General features: G+C 47.4%; 2 protein-coding genes across 13 annotated transcripts in view; both read right to left on the bottom strand.

Moving 5' to 3' along the window:
• Positions 1 to 800: 800 nt before the first annotated feature.
• CPNE9 (copine family member 9) lies at positions 801 to 20,654 on the bottom strand. 4 transcript variants are annotated; one of them, XM_060631715.3, is made up of 21 exons: positions 19,673 to 20,654; positions 19,318 to 19,415; positions 18,746 to 18,786; positions 18,589 to 18,635; positions 18,387 to 18,490; positions 17,871 to 17,907; positions 17,292 to 17,368; positions 13,772 to 13,835; positions 13,552 to 13,655; positions 13,199 to 13,303; positions 11,495 to 11,536; positions 11,118 to 11,193; positions 10,956 to 11,009; positions 10,496 to 10,557; positions 9,732 to 9,778; positions 8,698 to 8,879; positions 8,307 to 8,434; positions 3,888 to 3,990; positions 3,235 to 3,292; positions 2,779 to 2,852; positions 801 to 1,201 (listed from the first exon to the last, which is right to left on the bottom strand). In XM_060631715.3, the coding sequence occupies exons 2-21, from the start codon at positions 19,383 to 19,385 to the stop codon at positions 1,016 to 1,018; spliced, it is 1,659 nt and encodes a 552-aa protein (XP_060487698.1). In that variant the 5' UTR covers positions 19,386 to 19,415; positions 19,673 to 20,654; the 3' UTR covers positions 801 to 1,015. The 4 variants fall into 4 exon arrangements, with proteins under 4 accessions (XP_060487698.1, XP_060487697.1, XP_060487699.1 ...); XM_060631714.3 differs by lacking the exon at positions 19,673 to 20,654 and having other exon boundaries at positions 19,318 to 19,622; XM_060631716.3 differs by lacking the exons at positions 13,199 to 13,303; positions 13,552 to 13,655; positions 13,772 to 13,835; positions 19,673 to 20,654 and having other exon boundaries at positions 19,318 to 19,622.
• A 49-nt stretch (positions 20,655 to 20,703) lies between these two features.
• MTMR14 (myotubularin related protein 14) overlaps positions 20,704 to 25,183 on the bottom strand; it is a 44,876-nt gene continuing 40,396 nt past the window's right edge. For 4 of the 9 annotated variants that reach the window (XM_060631704.3, XM_060631705.3, XM_060631712.3 and 1 more), the window contains 2 exons: positions 24,208 to 24,363; positions 20,704 to 21,300 (listed from right to left, as the gene is read on the bottom strand). In XM_060631704.3, coding sequence (XP_060487687.1) covers positions 21,117 to 21,300; positions 24,208 to 24,363 — 340 coding nt within the window. In that variant the 3' untranslated portion in view covers positions 20,704 to 21,116. The remainder of the gene's footprint in view (positions 21,301 to 24,207; positions 24,364 to 25,183) is intronic. The other 5 variants (XM_060631706.3, XM_060631711.3, XM_060631708.3 and 2 more) reach the window with 3 other exon arrangements.

Raw genomic sequence — 25,183 nt, 5'->3', positions numbered from 1 at the left:
CTTTAAATTCCTTATTTATAAAAGGGAGATCGAAAACTATTGTCAGTTCTTGGGGACTTTGGGGAACTTGGGCGCTGGGAGGAGTCCACTTGTTAAGCAGTACTTGCTCTTCAGTTTTGCCATCCAAAGAACAGCATCGAAAGGGTCTTCCAGGGTTTGGGGGCAAAGCCCAAAACAAATGGAAGTTTCTGTTTTATCTTAATGCAAACCTTGCATTCAACTCAGTATAATGTATGTGTTTTCATGTACGATGTTTTTTGAAAAATATCCTAATACAATTGACACTCCAGGAAGATGTTTGCTGGTGAAGATCTTGGGATCTGGAGTCGAACTGATGAGTTCTCTTCAATAAGTGAACCTCTCTGAGTCTCCATTTCCTGATGTGTAAAATGGAGATAAAGTATAGTGCTTACCTCACAGGATTGTTGTGAGGATTCAATAAGAATATGCTTGTAAATCACCTAGATATGTAGTGAATTCTCAAAATATTAGCTGTTTTTATTATCCTTATTAAAAGATTCAGAATAAATTGATCAAAGCAGAGTTAGAGTCATTGTAAAGCTGACCCTTTTTGAGGTCAGGAACCCCACTGAAAACCTGACAAAAGCTATGGGCCTCTCCTCAAAAAAACATGCACACATACAAAGTTTCACTCATTTTTTAAAATGTGTGATTTTTGAGAGAGAGAGAGAGTGAGAGCAGGTGAGGGATGAACTGAAGCTATTTTTGCTCACTTCTTTTGGTGTGGCCCCAGGACCTGGGTCCCCTAGTCTCCTTCCCCAAGAACCATGAGACAAAGGTGGAGTAAAGATCAGCTTTATTATTGGCATGAAGGCAGGGAGGTGGTGACAATGCCAGGCCCTTCTGTGGGTGAGGGGGCAGAGGGCTCAACCAGCCAGCACTGATCCCCCAAGCTAGACTCACTGAGGTCCAGGGCTCCAAGTGCCTCTGGCTTTCAGCAAAAGCAGTGGGTGGGCAGGCAGGCAGACTGCTAGTTATTGAATAAGTGGGCTCCTCAGGGCTGTTCTGGAGCTGGGGTTGGGCTGGAGTTGGCAGGAGGTGGAGGGCGAGGCTGGATATCCCTGGTGCGCATATAGGACAGCAGCTGCTCTGGGATTTCAGCCAGCACGTCCTTGGCTAGTCGGGCCATACTCAGCACCTGGTTTCCGGACCGGTCAACATAGTCTCGGAAGGGGACGAACTGGGACAGGCACAGACAGTCAGGTGTGGGTAATGGCCAGGGAAGAGAGGAGTGGGAAGGGAAGCAGTAAGGGGGTTTCCTCCTTGACCCCTAACATCTCTTTCCAAATATCACATTAGCTCTTTCCCTCTATTTTGGACAGCTTTCCACATTTACTTTCTCCCCACCTCCTTTTTTTCTCACCTTCTATTTACCATCAGCCTGATCCAGTTTAGCTTCATGCAGTACTGACACTGCTTTTGCTAATGTAATAGTCCCTCTGTTCCCAAATCAGTCCAGTGGGCAATAATTGTCAGTCCTCATCTTGCTTGACTTCTCTTTAGCTTTTCATTACATTTGACCATAATCTTCCTAAACACATTCCACTCTTGGCATACCACACTCTTCTGGATTTTCTTGTTCCTTTCTGGATGCTCCTTTCCCCAACCCCATTCCTCTAGGTCTACCTGATCTCTAAACCTGGTCACGTCTCTCAGTTCTCTTCCGGGGTGATCTCATACACTTCCATGACTTTCAAAACTGTTCTCTGACTCCCAAATTTATACATCCATCCCTGGCCTCTTTGTTAAGGTCCAGAGCCATGTATTTAGTTGCCCATATTATTATATCCATTCACTTGTCTTAGATACCTCAAACCCTAAGTGTTCACAACTGAATTCTGGCCCTTTCTGCCAAATCTTTTCCTCCTCCAGGTTTCCCCTTCCCAATCAATGAGACTATCACTGACTTAGTTGCTCAAGCTAGAAAACAGAGTCATCCTTGAAGCCCTCCTCACTCCCCATCACCATTTAATCAAAGCATAAACTCTTGTAAAATTTTCTTAATCTTTTGAACCTGCTTCTTCTCTCCATCCTCACTGCTTCCATTCCTGTCCAGATCCCTATCCTCCCCTCTACTACTTCAGAGACTTCCTTACTAACAGTACCCGCTGCAGTCAACCCTCCATGCAACAGAGATCCCCTTAATGCAAGTCTGACCATCTCAGTCCCCTATGTCAAATCCTCCAAGAACTTTCCAATTTTTTAGAACAAAACTCCAAATCATCACCATGACCAGCAAGGCCTTGGCTCCCTCTTCTTCACACTTACTGGGATCCTGCCACCCTGGCCTCCTGTGTTTTCCATATTTGGGCTAATTCTGCTGAGCCTCAGGGCCTTTGCATGTGCTGCTCCTCTACCCTCCTTTAGGTTTCAGCTCAAATGTCATTTCCTTATAGAAGCCTTTCCTGACTATCCTACTAAGTCAGTCCCTGTTATAAGCTCTCATAGTGGCATTTGCTGTTCCTCTGGAGCACTTATCATAGTCTAATGAGATATTTAACTGTTGTGATTATTATTGGTTACCTCCACTAGAGGGCATGGGCTTTGGGGATATCCTATACTATGGATCCACAATGGCTATAGCAACCTGCCTATTCCTCAAAAAGAATATGTTCAATGAAGGCAGGAAGGCTGAAAGCGTAACGGGAAGAAAGGTAGGTGAATAAGAAAGCAGTAAGGGAGAGTGGCTGCCAGCTTAGCCTCTCCTTCTCACTGTGCCTTTTGGCTCCATGACTTCCTCTCCCCGGTCAGGTCTACCTGAACGATGTCCCGCTCTGCATAGCGTCCCCTAGAGGACACGCGCACGTCATCACCATCCAGCTCTTCCATTGCTACAGAGAAGACACCTCTCAGCTGATTGCCCTTTCCCACACCAACCCATACTACCCCCTTCCCTGTTAGCTCACTTTGGAATCATCATGAGAATATTTAATGGTTGTATTAAAGTCCTAACAAATATTAGGCATTGTTATGGAATTGTTATTATGCCTTCCCATGCATTCTATCCTCCCAGGAACCCCAGGAGGGAAATATTCGTATCAACAGCCTCAGTTATAATAAGGAAATATGTACAGAGAAGGTCTGTCACTTGGTCAAGGTCTAACACAAGCATCCATCTTATCTTTTTTTGTGAGGCGGGCCTGGGTGCCCAGATCCTCCCCTATTTTCCCCAGTTCTTGGTCTCACTCATGGACACCCTTCCGTCCTACTCACCTTCAAACATGGCTGGTCCCACACCAACAATAATGATAGACATGGGCAGTGAGGAGGCCTGTGAGGGAAGAGTTGAATGGTTGGGGTGAACAGTCATAATGATGGAGGTGACTGTTGGGGACAATTCTCTGTGCATGTATCATGTTTCTGCACATCTTGCAAGCAGAGGCAGTGATTTCCTTTGTTCAAGATTATCTTTTCAAGGATGTCTGCATATCAAATAGCCTTGAAAGATATAATGTCTTCCTTTGGAGCAAAGGGCAGATTTGTGTACTATTCAATTTATAATAAAGTATCTCACACTGGAACAAAGGGCAGATATGCTTACTGCCCATTATGAAAGATTCAGATACCCTAAACTCAGGGTTTCTATCGTAGAATGTCTTCCATTGTGGGTGCAGCTGTCATTTGGCCCTCTTAATATGATCTTGTGGGAATTGGGACCTAGATTCAGAGCAAATGCTGATAATTGAGCTACTGCTATCACTGAGAATAACAAAGTCCTTTGTCTCTGATCCAGGAGTCTTGTGTCTTCTGCCAGCATCCATGAAACTGGTAGACTAATTTGTTAGCTTGCAAGTAGGATAAAATCTCAACTCCTTCACAGTTATTAACAGTGACCCTCCCTGGCAAGCCCTCCTCCTTAAACTCACACTGACAATGGCCTCCTTGGTCTGCGTCATGTCAGAGATGACCCCGTCAGTGATGATGAGCAGAACGTAGTACTGGGAACCATCAGAGATCTTGGCTGCAGCCCTGGTTGAGAGTCCAAGATCAGAATCCAGCTGAAAGTCCAAAGAGGCCAAGAGAATTCCCTACCCCTAAAATTTCCACAGCCAGTGTGTAAGCAGTGGGTAAGGACTGGGGTTTCTAAAGCCCATGCTCCTTCTCAAGACCTGGATGCCTGCCTGACATCCCTCTAGTAACATTTATGGAGAACTTATTATGGTAGGTACTGTGTTATGATAGGCACCAGAGGTACACAATGAGAAAAAACAAATTCATCCCAGCCCTCTCAAGGGAGGGCATTAATCCCAGAGTCACAGAAATAGGTGTAAAATTACACTTGTGATAAGTACTGTGATGGAAAGGGACATTGCTATGACAGTATCTAGTAGGGGATCCTGACATGGTCCAGGAGGTCAGTGAAAGCTTCTTTAAGGAAACAATGTTTGAGGGTGAAGGAGAGGTTAAGTGAAGGAGGGGGATCATTCCAGGCAGAGGGAACAGCATAGACAAGGGCCCTGTGATGGGACTAAAGGAAGCCCACCCTGTCTGGAGCCCAGAAAGTGAGGAAAGCAGAGTGGACCTTGTGGCTGAGATGGGGCAGGGGCCAGACTACACAGGGCTTTGACAGCTCATAGAAAGATTTTAGGGCAAGACCAAAGGCTGAAGGCTGCCTTTCTTCCCTTTCTCACTCATTTCTTCTTTCTTCCTTCTCCCCTCTGCTGGCCACCTCCCATTGCCTATGCTTCTGGGTCCTTAGCCAGTCTAAAAACTGCTCCAAGCTTCTTTTCCTTCTCTCACCATCAATCTTTGAATCCAAGATTTTTCTATGTGAAAAGGACTTCAGACGTCATTTAGTCCAGTCCACTTATTTTACATATAAGAAGAATGAGACCTTTGGAGAGCACAAAGGTTCTGTGTGGGTTGGAAAGGACCGAATTACACCATCCAATAAGGTAGCCCCTAGCCACATGTGGCCATTGAAATTTAATTAAGTTAAAAAGAATTAAATTTTAGGTTCCTTTTTTACCCAAGCTACATCTCAAATGCTCAATAAAAGAACCCAACTAAACCTAAAGCCCTGAGCTCTTGATTCCTTCACTCTCCATTCCAGGCCTGTTTTTTGGATGCTCCTCCATATACACTGTATATTCTGGTCATAAATACACTGTTCATTGTTTCCTGATCTTGCCCCTTTATGACTCTGGGCTTTTCACATGTGGTTCCTCCTGCCAGGCCTACTCTGTATTCTCTTATAAAAACTCCAACTTGCCAAGCTGAGCAGTCCTCTCCAAAAGTAGATCTCTCAGACTAGGTTATACCCTCCTCTCCCTCTGCCTTCTAGGATACTGTCAACCAAGATGGGCTGTCAGCCCTTCCACATGGGTTTTCACACCCATGAGGGTACCAGCATGTGTAGGGAGAACCCAAGGCTACAGGATACCTAGAACATCCATTCTACTGTATGATCTGGTGCATAAAGCTAGATGACTGTAAGTATACTTATAACACCTTTTTTTGGAGGTGCCTGGGTGGTTCAGTTGGTTAAGTGTCTGACTCTTGATTCCAGCTCAGGTCATGATCTCATAGTTTGTGAGATGGAGCCCCACATCAGGCTCCATGCTGACAGCGCTCAGAGCCTGCTTGGGATTCTCTCTCCCTCTCTCTCCAGTCCCTCCCCTACTCATAGGCATGCTTTCCCTCTTGCTCTCTCAAAATAAATAAATAAACACTAAAAAACCCCACCTCCCCCCATCCAAATTAAAGCAAACATGGACACAAGAAGAGAATGTAAAATTTGCATGAATTAAGATAAACATGTTGTCTTCAAAGACATTTTCAGCCAGGTTGCTTTCAGCTGTGCCCCTAAGATTCCCCTGGGGGAAGCAATTGCTTGCCTTTGTCAACAGGCAACTTGCTGGAAAAGTCTGGGAAGCTCTGGCCTATGGAAAGTAATGATTTATTTATATTTCTGTCTCCTGCACCAGGGTGGGAGCTCCTAAGGGCAGAGACTAGATCTGATTCATCTGTGAGTCTCCAGTGTACCAGCAGAGAACTGAGAATACAGCAAATGTCCTTTTAATAGTAATAATGACAATAATAGTAACAGTAATAGCTTACACTTATAGCAGTTATGTGGCAGGCACTAAGCGCTTGACGTATATTAGTTTAGTTAGCCCTCACAACAATCCTATGATATTTCAATTTTTTAAGTGTTTTATTTTATTTTAGAGAGAGAGAGCATGAGTGGGAGAGAGGGGCAGAGGGAGAGAGAGAATCTTAAGCAGGTTCCATGCAGAGCCTGACACAGGGCTCTGTCCCACAACCCTGGGATCATGAACTGAACCAAAATCAAGAGTTGGATGCTCAACTGACTGAGCCACTCAGGTGCCCCCCTACCATGATATTACTATTATTATTCTCATTTTACAATGGACCAAATAGGCATAGAGAGGTTCAGGGTCTTGCTCAAAGTCATACAGCTAGTGAGTGGTAGAGCAGGTGCACCAAATTAGCTAGTTTGGCTTCACAGCCCACATTCATGCTACATTGACTCTTTATTGAATGTTTATTGAATGAATGAATGAATTAGTGAACTAAGATAATATTTAAAAAATCTGTTTAATAACAACAAAAAATATGCTGAGGCTCCAATATTCAGTGAAAAAAAACCAGTAGTGAAATATTACATGTAATTTTTTAAAGTTTATTTATTTTTTTAGTAATCTCTACACCCAGCCTGAGACTCAAACTCATGGCCCTGAACAAGAGTTGCATGCTCTTCTGACTGAGCCAGTCAGGTTCCCCAACATATAATTTGACTGCATTTATGGATTCATAAGGAAAATCCTGTCAAGAACTACATATACATCCACATTCCCATGGGAAGTATTTTGGATGATTTCTTATTTCATTTCTCCATCCTTGAAATTTTCTATAGCAATGCTATGTTGCTTTCATAATTAAAAGAAACTATTATCCTCACTATGAATCACATAAACAATCTTTATTAGGGAAATGGGAAGTGTATAGACATAAATATCCCTGAAATCCTTCCATTTGTATTCTCTCTCTCTCTTTTTTTTTTTTTTTTTTTGGTTAATCTTTTTACTTTCAAGCTTTCTGAGGTACTTTGTTTTAGCTGGGTCTCCTCTATTCAGCATATCATAGAGTTTACTTATTATTTTTTAGCCATTCAGAGAGTCTTTTTCTTTTAAGAGGTGAACTTACCCAATTTTTAAAAAAATGTTTGAGAGAGAGAGAGTGTGTGCGAGTGGAGGGAGCGGGAGAGAGAGAAGAGAGAGAGAGAGAATTCCAAGCAGGCTCCATGCTGTCACCACAGAGCCCAAAGCGGGGCTCAGTCTCACAAACCATGAAATCATGACCTGAGCCGAAACCAAGAGTCAGACGCTTAACTGTCTGAGCCACCCAGGTGGCCCCCCAATTTATGTTTAATGGTATATGTTTGGTTTTAGTTCTGTCATTTTATTTTATTTACATTTTAAAAAGTGATTGTGATCTCAGGGTTTTGTTTTTATTCTGAAAATTTGGAGTTACTCTTTTATTTTTAGAAGTTACTTTCCCATTTTTTAATCTACCATTTATTGAGCACTTACTATGGGCCAGACACTGTGCTCATAATTCTTACTTTGTTATCTAATTTTAACCTCCCAATATTCCTATCAAGAAGGTGTTATTGTTAGCCATTATTGTGGCCATTTACAGGGAGAAAATGGGGACTTAGGCTAAGCTGCTTAAGGTCACATGGTTAGTGAGTGGTGGAGCCAGGATCACTCCCAGGTCTGATGCCAAAGCTTGTGTCTTAACCATTGTGCTATAGGACCATCTCTCTTTTCCCCAAACTTGAGGGCTGAGTTGTTGTTCCCAGAGAATGGAGTTGGGGTAATTTGTTGACACTGTCTGTGCATCCTCTTTACCGCAGAATAAGGCATTTACCTCTTTATTTTATATATTTTTAAATGTTAATTTATTTATTTTGAGAGAGAGAGCACACGCGCATGCGTGTGGGGGAGGAGCAGAGAGAAAGGAAGAGAGAGAGAATCCCAAGCAGGCTCTGGGATGTTAGTGCAGAGCCCGATGGGGGGCTCAATCTCATGAACCCATGAGATCACGACCTGAGCCAAAATCGATAGTTGGATGCTTAACTGACTGAGCCACCCGGGAGCCCTAGCATTTACCTCTTTATACTAGAGCCTGGCCAACAGTGAAACTTGTATCCTTTCCCCAAAGCCCAGGTTAAGCCAAGAGTGGTCTTGACTATCCTTGGGAAGTCAGTCCCCTATTTGGGTCCCCTCATTCCCCCCAAACCCACCCAATTCCCTTACCTGGCTACCTGGTTGATGACAGGAGCAAAGTAGGTGGGCCCATAGAGCTGCACTGTGCGCAGGCTCTGGAAGTAGCTCTCCAGCACGCCCTCGATGCCTGCACAGTTGGGGTCCTCATCATTGTTGTTCTGTCAGGGAAGATGCCTTGCTGGGCTGAGCCATGCAGGGTATACCCAGGAGTACTCTGATCCCAGCTCACTCCTTTTTCCGATTACTCTCATGCTCCCCTCCAAACTCCAACCCTGCTCCCCTCCCTTCTCTGCCACCCTCTCATGGTTTCCTGGTCCTCTGCGGTACTTGATCCTTAGAAGAAATATGAAGAGAAGAAAATCACCAACATGAGTGGGCCAGAGGCCAGGGCATGGAGTTTAGGCTCTGGTCTATACTATACCAGGGGGAACTGGTGGGAGATCCGTCCTTCTGGAGGCAGCTTGGCTCCAAAGCCATAGGCTGGGAAGAGCTTGTCACTGTCATAGTCCTGGATGATTTCTCCCACTGCCTTGAGGGCCATGGCGTAGGCGCTGAGTTGGTAGGGACTCATGTAGTGCAGGGAGGTGGGCTGCAGAGGATTCCCTGTAGGGACAAAGGACCCCCAGCCTCATGGTCACCTTGATCACTTATGTATTCACCTGTCTGTGTATATATACAACCACCTATCCATTCACCCACCCCTTGTACTCCCTCGTTATTATGCCCAAATCATCCATATGTTCGTTTATCCATCTGTCCACCTACCAACCCCTCTATCTATCCATCACTTTATCCACTTATCCACACATCCATTCTCCGATCCACCAGATATAAATCCATCTTTCAATCTACCAATCCATCTCTTCTACCTGCCTTTCCATTCTCTTATTCAATATACACCCAAATATCACCCATCCATTCATTCCTATTCATTCCATTCATTCTGTCTTCATATGGATTCATCCACCTGTGCACTCATTCATTGCCCTATCTACTTACCTGTTATTTCTCCAATGTAAACATCTGTCCATTTGTCCACCCGTGTACCCATTCATGCATCCACTTGTCCAACCTATTGTACTCACTCCGTAACCCATCTACCTACTTGGTTTGTTCATCTGTTTGCCCACCCAGTCATTACTCAGCCATTTATCTCTTCATTTCTCCTTACACCCCTATTATCTCCCATCCATTCATGTACTCATCCACTTTTGAGGTATCTCTCCTTTCAACTTTTTTGATTCATTTACCCACTTATTTTCCTGTACCCTCTGCCCTCCCTGCCATTACACTGAATAATCTCCCCCCAAAACTCCTGTCCCAACCTGGTTGGGCTTTGCCTCAAGCCTGGGCTTCCTGGGTAGGTGAACTTTTATCTCCAGGTGAGAATCCAGGCCAATCCCTAATGACTTCCTTAGAATTCCTCCACACCCCATTCTCCCATCCATGCCTCACCATTAGAAGCTGTGAAGTCAATGGCAACTGTGAAGTTCAGCTGTGTCCTGTCGGGGAAGTAGATGGATTGAGAAGTGAGGGATTAATACTTATTATGCCAGGATTTCTCAAACACTAGTGTGCATATGAATAGCCTGAGGATAGTGCTAAAATGCAGATTCTGATCTGGATGGTCTGGGTGGAGCCTGAAATTCTACATTTCTAACAAACTCCCAGGTGATGCAGATGCTGCTGGCCCATGGAGCACATTCTGGGTAGTAGAATTAAATGCCTACTGTGTGATAAGTTTATGTAATTTATGTAATTTAACTTAACCCTTACTATAGCCTTGAAGTAGTAATTAATATCTCCATTTTGCATAGGAGAAAAGTGAGGTTCAGAGAAGCAAAGCACTTTACCCAGGTCTGCCTACCACTACTGAACCAAGTGGAATGTCCTCTTTGGTCTGTTTGGGTTTTCCCTCTCTCTTGGCCTCTCCTTCTTGCCTGGCTACGATTTTTATCTGGATCCCAGTCAGGTTACTGGGGTCATCTTCGAAGACCACTGGTCTGGCATCTTCTCAGGGGGCACTGGAAGCTAGGCATGAAAGGCAGCTCCATGAAGAGAACTAAGATGGGCAACACTATGCATTTTGCAGAGCACTTTATAGTTTGCCAAGTGTTTAAAAGTTTATTTCCATGGACCCTAAACATTCATATATTAAAAAACTGAGGCTTAGAATTGGGAGTAACTCAATGCTGAACAGAACTTGGCCTGTGACTCACCCTCCCTTGATGTAATCAACAAAAGTGAATTCAGAGTCCACAGAGAAGGAGAGCAGCGTCACCTGTGGGACAGAGAGGCAGCCCTGCCACTTTGGAGTGGGCAGTTGGGTAGCAGAAGGCAGAGAGGCACATGATTCCACCTCCTGCCCCACACCCCCCACCCTGTCCAATTTCTAAAATGGCAAAAAAGAGGAAGCTGTCAGAAATAGATTTGGATTTACAAAAATGTATTAAATTGGGAAATACAACTTAAGTTTAAAAAAAAATTCTGCAACAGTAAAGTTCAAACAATTTTTCTCAAGTGAGAAACCAAAAGATAAGCTTAAGTGGTGCTATCTTGTGCCCAACATTACTATATTCAAGTAATCTGTGCCCACAGCCCTCCTGTACCCCCAACATTTGTCTGTGGGAATGGAAGCAGAAGGATCTAGGGAGGGCTAGAGCTTTAGGGAGCACTCACAGTTCCTGAGTTGACATATTTCTTCTTCTTACATTTCTTCCGAGGGTTAAGTACCTGAGTGAAAAAGATAACAGTGATGGTGGGAAATAGAGAAAGAGAGCTGTAGACTGAGAACACTGGGATGGAGGGACTGGGAAACCTGGACAAGGCTGGAGTTCTCACCTCATACACTGTGAACTGGTTCTGGGCCTTGCTCAGCTCCCGGTAGCTGGTGGTGAACTCACCAATGAAGTCATGGCTGCAGGGAGGCCAGGGGTGGGTGAGCAACGGCTACTGTTGGCTTGGAGCCAGCCCTGAAAGTAGTCTTTTGTTCCCACTATCCCCTCTCTCTACTTGAGCTGCAGGGCACTGGGGTTGGGGCCATAAGAGAGGCCAAGTTAAGGGGAAAGAGGGAAGAGGTGTACTCAAGGTCTTGGCATCTATTATTACCACTCACGTCTCACAAGGCCACTTTGGGTTCCTGGTGAATGTACTATGTATTATAGGAAGGTCTTTGAATTAACTACAGGAGAAGACAGTACTATGTGGGGCAGTTCTACCTTCCATCCCGGTCCCAGTCATACACATCAATCTTCACTGTTCTGAAATGCAGGAGATAAATATAGGTTAGGTGTGTACAATAAATCCTAGATGCACCCCCACTTACTTAACCATAAACAAATCATCCTCCAATATGCCCATCTGTTTTTCCTTCAGCTATCCTCCCATTAGTCCATCCATCCTATTTATTCATTCATCAGCCCATGCACATACCCAGCTATCTACTGCCACTGCCACTGTTTCTTTTACTGCTATTTGTACTGCTATTTCTATTTTTTTAATGTTGATTAGTTTTGAGAGAGAGAGAGAGAGAGAGAGAGAGAGAGAGAAAGAGAGCACTAGTGGGAGAGGGGCAGAGAGAGAGGGAGACAGAGGATCCAAAAAGCTGGCTTTGTGATGACAGCAGAGAGCCCGACATGGGGCCTGCACTCATGAGCTATGAGATCATGACCTGAGCCGAGGTTGGATGCTTAACTGACTGAGCCACCCAGGCACCCTTGGTGTTACTCTTCTTTACTATTTGTTGAGTGTTACTATATTCTAGGCATTGTTATCAGTACTTTCATTGATTGTCTCATTTAATTTAACAACCATCCTATAAAGTACTATTATTCTTATTTTTAGATAAGAGGTACACAAGACAAAAACTCGACTAAGGACCATAACTAGTAAGTGATTAAGCTGAAACTTAAAACTCAAACATCTTAAAACAAAAAAACAAAAAAACAAAAAAACCCTCAAACATCTTGGTTCCAAACACTTTGTTCCTAACTACTATGCCTGAGTCCTCCTGTGTGTCCATATATCTGTTACAGTACAGACAACCATCTATCTATCCATCTAGACATCCACTTACCCATTCATTTGCCAATCTAATTACCTATTAACACCTATCTTTATCTACCCATATAACTATACATCCAGGCTTTCACTGACTTACTGATGTATGCAAGCATCCATCTGTCTGTCCATTCATATATCTAACTAAACACCCAACCATCTGATGTCTGTCCATCTGATCATCCATTCATCTATATAGCCATACATTTATGTACCCATCCATCCTTCCACCCACCCACTTACTTGTCTTCATACTGTCCATTTATTAGCTCATATGGTCAGCCTATCCACCTACTTATTAATCAGACAATTCATCCAATGATCCTTCCATCCATCTACCATCCATTCATCAATCCACCTTTCACTGTTTGTTCTCCTGCTTTTTCAATCATCCCTCTGCCTCTCTAGTCATGTAACAATCTCTCATATCCCATCCATCTACTCATTCATCCTTAATCCATCCATCATCTGTCCATCCACTGATCTGCCCATCATTCCACTTATCCATTTATCTGTTATCCACTCATTCATCTCCCACTATACTGACACACCAAGCCTCTTACACACCCATCCATATACCCATCCATCCATTCACCAGCTTACCCATCCATCCAACCATCCATCCATGTATCTGGTTTTTCATTTGTTCATTTGTCCTTTCATCTACCCATCCACCCATCCATCCTCCTGTCCATCTATGTGGCCATCCATTTGCTTCCCCATTTACCTATCTCCATGCCCCAAACTCTGTCTTGCCAAACAGGATCCTCCAAAACTATTGTTACTTCTGCCATCATTCTGGGGCCAGGAACCCCATTCTCATACCCTTGTTCCCTTAATCCTTAGCTTACGCTGAAGCAGACCTGTCATAGTCTCCATTGCACAGTGCCCGCACAGGGATGCTGAAGGGTTGCCACACAGGATTCAGTGTGTTTTTCACAACCTCCGTCTTGTGGCAGATGGTGAACCTGGAGAGGAGCAAGAGGACTGGAGCCTGCATTGGGGGTAGGACTGAGCCCAGAGATAGGTCCTCATACTCTTGGAGATCCCTGGGATTTCCCCACTTGTTAAACACATTTTGTCCTCTGCCTTGAGTGAATTCTGGGCTCAGGACCCAGTGGAATCTAAGATGCCCCACATCTAGCCTAAGAGCCATAATGGGCCTATGGCCACAGCTGGGGAGGGGTAGGTGCCACTGGAGAAAGCATTGACTCACGTGCCATCCTCATTGCTCCTATAGAACACAAGGAAGGGATCTGATTTCCCAAAGAAATCCTTCTTGTCCAGCTTGTTTGCACACAGCTGCATGGTGGCAATGTCCTAGGGATGAAGTTTGGCTTGTTGACATCCAAATTGTTCATAGCTTCAAACAGTCCACTAAAGGGGGTTTGGGAGAGAAGGGAGCCTTGTGGGTCTAGCATATGGCCCTTACTGACCCGACAATTGCTAAGCTCCTCTGCAGTCAGCAATATGGTCCCACACTTCTTGCCTGGTACACCCCTGGAAGCAGAAAAGTCCTCTTTGTGAGGGGAGGGAGAGTAGGCAATGAAGATTGGGGAAACCAATCTGGGAGTGAGTGGGCCAGGGATTCAATATGCAATTTACTGACAGTCCTCTAAATGTATCCCCTTCTGTCCTGGGTTTTTCCTGGTGGGGAAGGCCCTGCCTTTGATTGGGAAGAGGGTCTAAAGTCTGTAAGGAAGGGGCTGCTGTGGCCTAGGTGGACATGTTATAATGGTAGCTTAGGAAAGACATAGGATTTGGAATCCTGAGTAGGTTATTTCCCCTTTTTTGGTCCTAGTTCCCTCTGCTATGAAATGGGAATAATTCCCACCTCTCAGGGCTATGAAAAGATCTGAATGAGTACATGGAAGGACAAGCAATTGGGAGACTTTATTGATATTGAAGGTGGTGATACTTCTCAAAGCAGACCTTGGTATCTACCATATGCCAGGCACTGTGCTAGGTATGAATTGGCCGGATGGTACTCTCCAGTTCTGGTAGACTCTGCCCTCAGAGAGCTGCCAGTGGAATGTCAAAGCTGACAGGCAAGTAGAGTGTGATGTAGCAGTCCTGAATGAGGGAGAGGAATTTCTATCCAGACCTGGGCAAAGGGCTGTTCTGTTAGATCAAAGATGGTGTGATTTCTGAAGAGTGAAATAAATGTGAAGAGTGAAATAAAAAAGACAAGGGCAGCCTTATCCTCTCCTGACCCAAGAAGGGATCCTTCCATGCGTCCTGGGCACATACCAGGACACACCCGTCCCCGATTTGCCTTGGGTATCCAAGTGATCAGGGGCCTTGCTGATATGGGCCTGTGAACCCTAATTCCCCAAAGGGATCCAAAGTATGGCAGAGAGAAATCTAGGTCAGGAGTGTCCTGGGTGTAAGTCCTGACTCCAACTTGCTATGTGATTTTCATCGTTTTTAACATGAATGTTGAACCATTTGTTTGGCTCTTTCGATCTTTGACTCTTTGTGCTTTAAAAAGACAGAGTGTGAGGAATACAGGGACTCTTCACCTACACATCCAGGACCAAGTCTCTGATCCTCAGCTTTCTCTCTGTTCTTTGCCTCCTTAATGTTTTCCCTCATCCCCTTGACCCAATGTGAATTCCAGTCAGTGATTATAATAATCACTCCCCTGCATTCTACCCCTTATCCATTGCTCTTCTGTCACTTCAATATACTTATTTGGCAGAACCACAGCCCTAGTTAAATACAATTCTCTGCCTAAGCCATACTGCACCCGTGCAACTAAATGTGGCCAGAGGAAAACACAAATCTTGCTAACTGATCTCATTTCTTCTTTTACGTTTTATTTATTTATTTATTTTAAGTAATCTCTCCACCCAACATGGGGTTTGAACTCATGACCCTGAGATCAAGGGTCACGTGCTCTACTGAGCCAGCCAGGTGTCCCTAACTGGTCTCATTTTAAAGCATGACCACAAACCTCAAGAGGGTCCTTAATCATACTTCACTCTCCAGTTCTGCTAGATGGCAGTTTCACTCCTCTTCTCTCCTCAAACCTGGAAAGCCTCCTCCTCCCCCATCCTCACTCAGCCCATGACCTTGTTTCCCACTTCACTGACAAGACTAAAGCAACCAGATGAGAATGTCCACGGACCTCCCACCACACCTACCTTGCCTCCAGTATCTTCACCCACGCAACTGTTGCTATAAATGACTATCCATGTGCCTATTTATCCCTCCACTGTGTGCTACATTCCACACACTCTTGCCGGTGCATGGACAGCATTCCAGTAATTCTCTCCTTTTTAAATTATGTCTATTTTTCAGTTTCTATTGGATCCTTCCCATTAACATACAAATGTAGTATAATTTTTCTCATGTTAAAAAATGCAAACCTATTCTGACCTCACTTCCTTTGCTAACCACTCCTCCTTTTCTCTTCTCTTTGCAGCAAAACCTCTTAAAAGATTCCTTGACTCTCATTCCTGTCTTCCATTCTCTTTTAAACCTCTCCAACTAGGCTGTCACCCCCACCTCTTCCTTCAGAACTTCTGATCTGGAGCAGCATTTAACATGGCTTGTCACTCTCTCCTCAATACACACCTTCACGTTGCCTCCAGGATAATACCCCCTTCTCTTGGTCCTCCTCTTACTTCCTTAATGCTCCTTCTTAGTCTCCTTTTTTAACTATCTCATTTATGGCAACTCCATCCTTCTAGGTGTTCAGGCCAAAGGCCTTGGTGTCATCCTTGACTCCCCTTTTCCTCTCACATCCATATTCAATCTGTCAGGAATCATGATGGCTCCCCTTTCAAGTTGTATCCAGAATCTGACCACTTCCCTCCTTCACTGCTACCTTCCTGGATTACTGTAATAGTCTTCCAATAGGAGCCCTGCTACTACCTTTGTCCACCCAAGGTTTATTCTCAATCCAGCACCAGCTTCATTCTTTGAAAACATGGTCAGATCATGTCGCTTCTCTCCTCAGAGCCTTCCACTAACTCCCAACTCAGAATAAAAGCTAGTCTTTACAGTGGCTACAAGGCCCTAAACTATTAACTCTCCAATCTCACCTCCTCTTCCTCCTTGCTCACTTGGCTACCGCCACACTGGCCTCCTTACTGCTCTCTGAACATATCAGGCTTTTGCACTGGCAGCTTCCTCTGCTTTCCACCTCCAGATATCTGCATGGCTCACTTCCTTACTTCCTCCTGGTCATTGCTCTGAAGTTACCCCTCCATAAAGCCTACTCAAGCACTCTGTTGAATATTGCAAGTCCCACCCACCCAGCATTTCCGATCCTCCTAACTCTGCTCTACTTTGCCTTTTTTCCATAGCACTTAAGGTCTTCTAATATATAATTTACTTATTTATTATGTCTATTTTATACAGTTTCTTCCCCTCTTCTATAATATAAGCTTCTTGAGGGTAGGAACCTTTGTTTTGTTCATTATTACAACCCAAGCCCCTTGAACAGTGGCTGACATAGAGTATATGCCCAGTAGTATTTATGGAATGGATAAGTTCCTGGTGCCTAGCACAGGGTGTGGCATACAAAACATGCTAATAAATACTTAGTAAGTGAATGTAATGGAAATTCCAGGGGACTTGATTTAGTGAGGGGAAGCTTCCTGGAGGAAAAGAGCTTGGAAGTGGACCTGAAAGGTAGAATCAGACTTAGAAAAAGTGAGGAGAGAGGGACAGAGTGAGGGGGGGGGGGAGAGAGAGAGAGAGAGAGAGAGAGAGGTTGAGAACAAGACATGTCTTGCCTGAGACTGACTTGAACAAAGCCCTGGGTGGAGATTGGTCTTTCCTGGGTGGGGGTGGGGTGGGGGAGTGGGGGAGGAGGTGATGGGGAACCACTGAAAGCTCCCAACCAGGGAGAATTCCAGCCTCCACTGCTATTGGGTCAGCAGCATCTTTGGGAGGAAAATTTGGAGGCACCCACCCTTCCCCAGCACCCCTTCTGGTTCAGCTCACGTGAGGGGTCGCTCTACACGGCTGCCCTGGCCTCCGATCACCTCTCCCAGAGCCAGGAACGCTTGTCCAAGGAAATCCTGCACCAGGACATGGAGTCAAGAAGGCCGGGAGGGGCCAGGGTTGCAGAGTCCCAGCCCAGCCCTGGTGATACTGCTGCTTGGACGAGGGTGTTCCAAGGTGGCAGAATGCTAGAAGTATTGTCCTGTCTGTGCTTTAAAGGAGGAATCCCCAGGCCAGCTTTGCTGCTTGGTCCTGCTGCCAGTTTAAACTGCTCTCCACAATGCCATCCCACACTTCACCTTCCATTCCACACCCCCGCCCCATCCCACAGCCAGCCCCGTTCAGCCTCACCTTCTGTATGTCCGAGAGGTGGCGGAGAAGGAAGAGGAACAGTGAGTAAAAGGCACAGGCGGGACACCATGAGGCAGGAGCAGGAAAGGAGGGCCAGGAGGGTGGGTTTGGGGCCAAGAGGGTAGAGTTGGGGTTGAGGGATAGGAGAATTCTAAGGAGGGTCATTTAACACACTGAGTGCCTCCTGTGTGCCTGGCCAGGCCACCAGGGGATGCTCTGCTCGCTCACCGTTTTGGAGATGTTGGTTTTGGAGTCAACATTGTACCTGGGAAGAGAGTGCAACCAGCATAAGGCGGGGCTGGTGGGAGAGAGCTGGAAAAAAGGGTCAGGTTTTGAATACTGGTTAAAATTTTGGGTGGAAGGAGGGAGTGACCTTGCATCCGAATTCAGTCTGGATCTCCTTTAGGGCATCACGGTCACAGAATCAGGCCTGGGGCAAGGCCAAGACTGGGACCTGGTGGGGGTGGAGTCATATCACCGGCCGGAGGGGCCTAGATGGAGCCTGAGCTAAATTAGGGAGCAAAGCTTTGGGCCCAACCGGATCTGGGGAATGGATTTGACCTAAGGGCAGAACCAAGCTAGACCTGGGGACTGAGCTAAAACTAAGGTAGAGGCCTTCAGAGTGGGATCCAATGGCCTGGTGGAGGAACCAGGCCGGGAGTCTGGCTGGGGAGGGGTCTGCCAGAATTTCTCCTGGATCCAGGCTGGGGAGCGGTCCAACCCCGGAATCTGGGCAGGGCTTACACATCAAAGCGCAGATTTTGTTTTTCCTCAAAGAAGTAGTCGAGGACGAATTTGCGCACGAAGTCTGGGTTTAACGTGTTGTCGATCACCTCTGTCCGTCCGAACTAAATAGAGGGTGGAGGGAGAGTCAGCATGGCTCCTGCAAGGGGGCAGATGATTCCCCGGGGGCTGCTCTTGGCTGGGAGAGGGCTCTAGGACTCACCTCTCGCCATTCCTGGCTCGCCCGGCTCTGCGTGTAAAGCACCACCACTGCAGGCAAGGGTGGAGGTGGGGAGGGATGTCAGATTGGCTTGAACCCCTCCCCGCCCCTCAGTCGCGCCCAGACCCCAGTTCCCCCTCCCGTCCCTGGCGCCTCCTACTGGGATCGGACTTGGAGAAGGTGTCGAGGTCCAGCAGATTCCTAGAGAAAGAGAGACGGAAAGAGGGTGGGTCATATTGGAGCCCAGTGCCTGGACTCTGCCCCGGTTGGACTCTGCCCTCAGTTCGGAACCCCGGGGAGGCATGGGGCTCAAATCGCATCTCCCTCCCTCATTACTGGTGGGTGGGGATGTGAGGGGGAAGGGACGCCCCCCCTTGTCAGCACCCTGGACAGCACCGGAAATATCTGCTCAAGACCCGTGGTGTATGCATCCACACTGTCTTAAAGGGCCCAGGAAAGAGGGTCAGACCCAGAACTTTGTCCTCCTGAGGCCCAGATCCTACTGGATCCCTGTGACCCGTCCCTTGAACCCGGAGGCTGAACCCTCTTTTGCGGGTGGAGCTGTCTAAAGAAACCCCCTCCCCGAACCTGCCAGCGACTCCCCTAAGTCTGAATCAGATTTTCCGGCCCTGAAATCTTCTTTCCCCCGGGGTCTAGCTCTTGTTGGCGCTGAGCCCCACAGCCGATTGGGGCAGGGATAGTGCCTACGCCCTCCCCAGCGTGGCCGCTCACCGGCAGGACACGGTAATTTCAATCTTGGTGGCCGGGACGCTGCGCTCAGAGGCTCCGCTGAGAGACATGGCTGGTCGAGTGGCTGGAACCGCGGGAAGCTGTAAGACGGGGGCCGCCGGGGCTAGGTGCGGCGGCAGCGGCGGGGCCGGCCCCTGTGCCGCCGCGGCGGCGGCGGCGGCTGCACTCTTTCCAGCCCTGCTTGCACTCCCGCCTGTCGCGCCTTGACTGTGGCCGCCGGCGGCAGTGACTCCAGATGGCTACATAGCCCCGCCCGGCCTTGCGGGTGGCCCCCGCCCCATTGGAGCAGCCTCGAGCCTGCCGGGAACCTAACCCCGACCCCAAGTCCAGCCCATACCTTGGGAGTCCCTCCCAGCGCATTTCTCCCTGGCGAAACCCAAAAACCCTTTGAGAGCTGTCCGCGGTGCTGAATGGTTTGGGGCACCTGGTGGGCGTTGGGGACGTTTCCTCTTCCTGAACTGCTCCCTGAACAATCTGCTTCTCCCCCTTCCCACTTCCGCCCTGCTTTGGTCTCCGGATAGGAGGACGGTACATTTGTTCTTACTAGCTGTGTGACCTTGGGCAAGTTACTCAACGTCTCTGTGGCCCAGTCTCATTACAATAGTACCTACTTGGTGTGATGTAAAATTTTGAGATAATCCTTAGCTCAGGGGATTGTACACAGTAAGTATTCAAAATATGTCCACTGCTATTATTTCCCTCCTCTGGGCAGTCACACTGATGACCTCTTTTGTGTGAAGAGACAGAGCTCAGTAAATGGCTGTTAGAGCCCTGAGAAAAGCCCTTTGCCCATGTCTTTGAACCCTGACTCCATGGTATTAGAGATGCAGACATACTGTGGGGATGCAATCTACTCTATCTAGGTCACACTGCAGATGAGAGTGGTAGTCAGCCAGGTCCATTCTCCCCACATCAATTACTGTCTCCAAAGCCCCAGAAGCCAGTCCCTCCACCAGTCAGGGCTCCGTAAGGCAGGGGCTGCTAGTCACCTGTAACAGGACTGTGCTGCCTGCAGAACTTGTTAAAAATGAAAGATCCTCCACCCCTACCCATTCCTAGCTAATTGAAGATCTCAGCAACCCCGTCTAAATTCCTCTAGTACTTGGGGAATCTGTGTGAATAGGCTTCCTACATGACTAGGGTCCATTGATGTCTGAGAATCACTGCTCCCACTTTAACCACCTGTGACTACATGTCCTCGTCTCACTGAGATTTTCATGGGTCAGGAGTTAAGAGGTACAACCCTGTCTTCAGTTGTCTTTCTGCTTTACCTGCCCCCACCCCAATCCCTTCCTGCACAAGGAAGAACAGTAAGAACCTTCCAAATAACCCTACAAAGACAGCAATCAAACGAGAATGCAAGAGAGCAGTTGTTCAAAAAGATTTTATTTTGTGATCTGTGTCAAACTGCCTCATTCTCAGTGCAGGTGATCCCCTCCTCTCCAGGAAACAAGAATGGGAAGAGGGAAGTCTTTTCGTGAGGTCTCAGCCTTCACAAGGCCCCAGGGAACTTCCCCACAGTTCTGAGAGTTGATGGGAATCCCAACAAAGACTAGGGTGGGTGAAAGGCAGTGACAAGAGGGGTGGTGATCACCAGTGAGGAAGCTGGGGGTTGGAGAACCCTGTCCTTGGCCCTGCTTGGCTTTGGGGTTGCCATGTGTATGATGGAGAAGGAGTGAGAAGATTTCTCCCTATCTTGAAGCACCCCTTGTCCGGGCATGGTTTTGATTCTGCTCAGGGCTCAGGTGAGAGGAGCAGGAAATTGTTGTGGGCTGGTTACTTCATAAGGTGCTGCTGCTGGTGCCCCGGAGTCCAACGCCACGGACAAACTGCTCCAGCAGGCCTCCGATGGCACCAGAGGGACTGGGGGCTGCTGCTTGAAGCCCCACTGTGCTGCTGTATGTGGCCAAGAAAGCTGAGCGTACTTCCTGCAGCCGAGTCTCCCGCTCACTGAGGGCTGCAAGCCTATGAGGACGGAGGGAAGGAGGGAGAATGAGTGCGTTACCCTGGGGCAGAGTCCAACATCCTTATGATTATACCACACCACCAATCCTGCATGTGAAAGTTCAAGGCCAGCATCTGTCCTGTGGCCATACTACCTCTGGGGTTCAAGCCACAAATATTTGGCCTTGTTCCCCTCAGCTGTCAGGCTACTGTTCCTGCCTAGAAGCTGCATGTTTTATTGGTGCACTGGGGAGGAGGGGAAGGTAAGCAGGAGGGAGTTAGCCCCAACTGTTGGTTCCCGTTCCTCAGTAAGAGTAACGTGAGGCACACATCATAGACCTAAGGAGAGACCACAAGATGAGGCACCAGGCCTTGGCTGACCAACGGCCTCAGCTTTCTTGAGGCCAGGACCTGGAGCATCCTGGGAGAGAACTCTTGGCAGTGTTCTGGAGAGGCCCTCAACTGAAAGCCCCTGAGGCTCTACCTACACCTTCAGTCACTGTGATCTCCAGGCAAACTGCTAGGAGGGTGCTGGCTTTTCTGGCAGGATTCCTGTTCTGCTTCCATCTGCTTTTCTTTCAATGGCCTCTACAAACACTGATCACAGGTGGAAGACAGGAAGCCTCTCCTCTCTCCCTGCCCTGTAACTATAAGTCAAGAAGGGGAACAAGTTAAAAAAAAAAAAAAAAAAAAGAAAGGGAACAAGTACATGAAAACTCAGGCTTATCAAAGAATGAAGCTACCTGACACTTTGAAAGGTCTCTAATAGAAGAGGAGTACCAGCCACACCCAACCTATGGAGTAAAAGGTATGCAGTCTAGGGGTGGGAGGGACATGGAATCAGAGGAAAGGTCAGGAACTCACGTGTTGTTCACTGTAACTGTGCCCTGGAGGGCTTTTTCCAGGAGTCAGACTTCTATGACATGAGCCCTTATGTTCCCATCCACCTAAAATCACAACTAGCCCTGACCACTAACTTATACCAAAATTTCCCCTAAGAGACCAATCCCTGCATAATCCCTCCCAGGAATCTGTCAGAAGTAGCAGCAATGTCTCCAATTCTCAAGCCCAAATGACTTGCACCCTGGGGCCTGGGGGAAACAGATGGGAGGTATGAAGATAAATGACAGTCCTAGGGTAGGTATGGGGAGAAGAGACCTAGGGAAAGTACACTGGTGGGAGTGGTATATATGAGTGGGTGAGTGAGTGTGAGAGAGAGAAAGAGAAAGGAGCAGCAGGTTCTAGGGTGAAGGAAAGTGAAGTAGCTCTTGCAGCAGCACTAAGAAAATGGAGCTGATACTGTATTCCTGCAATACCGTGAACAACTCCCAAGTTTCTCTTGGCATTTGGGGGAGATGTGTGGCCCTAGATCTCCTTTACTTTTTAATTAGGTGTCCTATAGGCTGGAGGCCATGTGTTCTTCAGCTTTTCTTTACAGCATATAACCGGGAGAGATTCAGATTAGTCTGTATTCACATGGAATATCCAAAGGTCTATATGTGTGCATTCTTACTGCCCCTTATTTCTGGGAGGCAAAAGGGGGAGAGATCAGCTTGTTTAGAGATAAGAAAACTGGAGCCCAGAGAGAACATGTGATCTACTTGAGGATACACAGCAGGCAATAGGTAGGCAGGCAGAGACACTCTAGTGCCAGTCCCTCTCAAGAGATGAACTAGCAGACTCAGAGAAGTCAGGGCTGACACCCAATGACATAGCTGGTAAGCAGAGCAGCTAGGAGTTGGACTAAATTCTCTGATAACAAAGCCCAAGCACTAAATCCACATACTGTGTGACTTCACCAGGAATCAACCCTGACCCCACCTCTACACTGCAATTCTGGAAGCCATAAGATAACTCAGAACCTAGCTTTCCCCTGGGAACCACCCAGACCCTGAAGGTTGGCTAGGACATCAGAGAGCTACCCAAGGTATAAATTGTAGGATCTGGGGCTGGAACTCTCATCTGTTCCAAATCACTGTTTCAGTGGTTAATGCCAGTTAAGTGAGGGGTGCTAACAAGCAGGGGCAGAAATGTCTGCTTCTTCTAGGGAGGGCTCTTGGGCCAATTCTGTCCTAGAATCCTAAGATCCAGTCTCTGCCCGCCTTCAGGGATTGATCCTTCGTAACTGCCCAGGGCAACTCGCCTCCGGCCAGTCAGCACTAGTGGGTATGAGCAGGATTCTGGTGGTGATGATGAATCCCCAGCACCTGAAGTTCATTCAGCCCATCGCGGGGAGGGGCAGGCCCTGCTTCCCAGACCACCAGGGGCTCTCCTCTGCCGGACCCATGAAGCAGTAGGGCAGGCAGGGGGCAGCCACTCAGGCAGATACACTACAAGAGTTGGAAGCCCAGTACTGGAGGCTTAAAGGAAGAGGATTTTACAGGCTTGGGATTTAGTATCCCCGTCCAATTCTCTTTCCTGACCAGAGGCAAAAACAGAAGACAAAAGGGGGGAAGGGAATGTCAAGAAACTCTTGATTCTGCTTGGAGGAGCACAGCCCTCGCGCTAACCTAACTCCATTCTGGCTCTGGTCTCCACCATACACCTACTCTCACTACCCCACTGTTCTGATTTCAAAGGATTCGCATGTCAGGCAAAGCCTTGGACAGAAATAGAACCTTCTATAGTTACAGTCCAGCCAGCTTTCCCTCAGGGTGTGCCCTGAGACACCCGTGGATGAGTTTTGGGAGCTGGGGCGTATGAACACACTCTGTAGCACACTTCCTGTGCAGCCCATAAGGCCTCTTTCATACCTCAGGAGTCCAGGAGCAGTGAGGTGTACTTAGCTGAGCCACTGGGGAGGGGCAGCGATCCCAGGCCAGCTCCCTGGGGCCAGCTGCTGCCTCACTCCTAACCAACACTCTTGACTGCTCACCAGCTTCTGACATGGGCAGGGGAGCATCCTGCCTTCTCAAGCAAGACACTTACAGACAACTGTTAGGGAGCTCATCCGGGAAGCTGAAAGGGAGAGAGGAGTCTGTGTGCAGGACAGCCCGTTCCTGAATACTGCCACAGCCTGTTACCATCTGCCAGCTGCCAAAGTCTGTGGAGAGAGAGGATCCGGGCAGGGGATGGTCCACTGATCTGGGGCAGAGAGGAGAGAGAGGGGAGATGATGCACAGTCAGTCAATATGCCTGACAGGGGTGGCCCTGGAGGGGTGGGGGGCGGCTATGGTGGTCCTGGGTCATAGCCATAAGGCTCTGTTGGTGGAGCTTCTGTAACATCAAGCACTTTCTTCAAAAGTACAAAAACAGCTGGATAGGTTGTGATGGAGAAAGAAGAGTATAGACCATAAGACAGATCAGCTGTGAGGATAATGCTTTGTGCAAAGACAGAAGCAGAAGAACAAGAGCAAAGCAGAATGAGAAGAGGTGAGCCAGCAACCAAAGCCTCAGGTTAGGGCATGCCTGCCCTGGTGGCTGACAGAGCAAGTACAATCTCAACAGCACCAAATGGAGGGGAGAGCGGGAAAGCAAGCCTGGATGCCCCCAGAACAAGGTATGTAGGATCACCTCTTACTCCCAGCATGCAGATTGGCAAGGTGGGCAAGGCAGAACCCAGGAGCCACTGAGGTCTTATCAGAGTGATGCAAGAAAAAGCCTCTTGGGGACAGTGGAGGGTGGTGACCTAGATTGAAGAATAAGGTGATGGGAGCCTTGAGCCACCCCCGCCCCCCTTTCTCTGCAGCACCTTCCAGAAGCCATAGTTTGTATTCAGAGGCATCAACCCAGCAAACGCACTGGCTATGCCCAGAGGGAAGGGATGAATCAGGCAGGCAACTTGACAGCTTCATCAGGCCTTTTTCAGATAGAGGAGCGGTGTGCAGGGAGAGGAAAGTTGTATTGGGAATCTGCTGCCACCACCTTCTCGCTGAGAGCTAGCCTCTCTCTACTGTCTCAGGGC

This window comes from Panthera onca, chromosome A2 (assembly GCF_046562875.1).
Source record: "Panthera onca isolate mPanOnc1 chromosome A2, mPanOnc1 haplotype 2, whole genome shotgun sequence".
NCBI classification, from domain to species: domain Eukaryota; kingdom Metazoa; phylum Chordata; class Mammalia; order Carnivora; family Felidae; genus Panthera; species Panthera onca.
The sequence above is the reverse complement of the archived record's forward strand: the minus strand, read 5'-3'. Positions and strand labels throughout refer to the sequence as shown.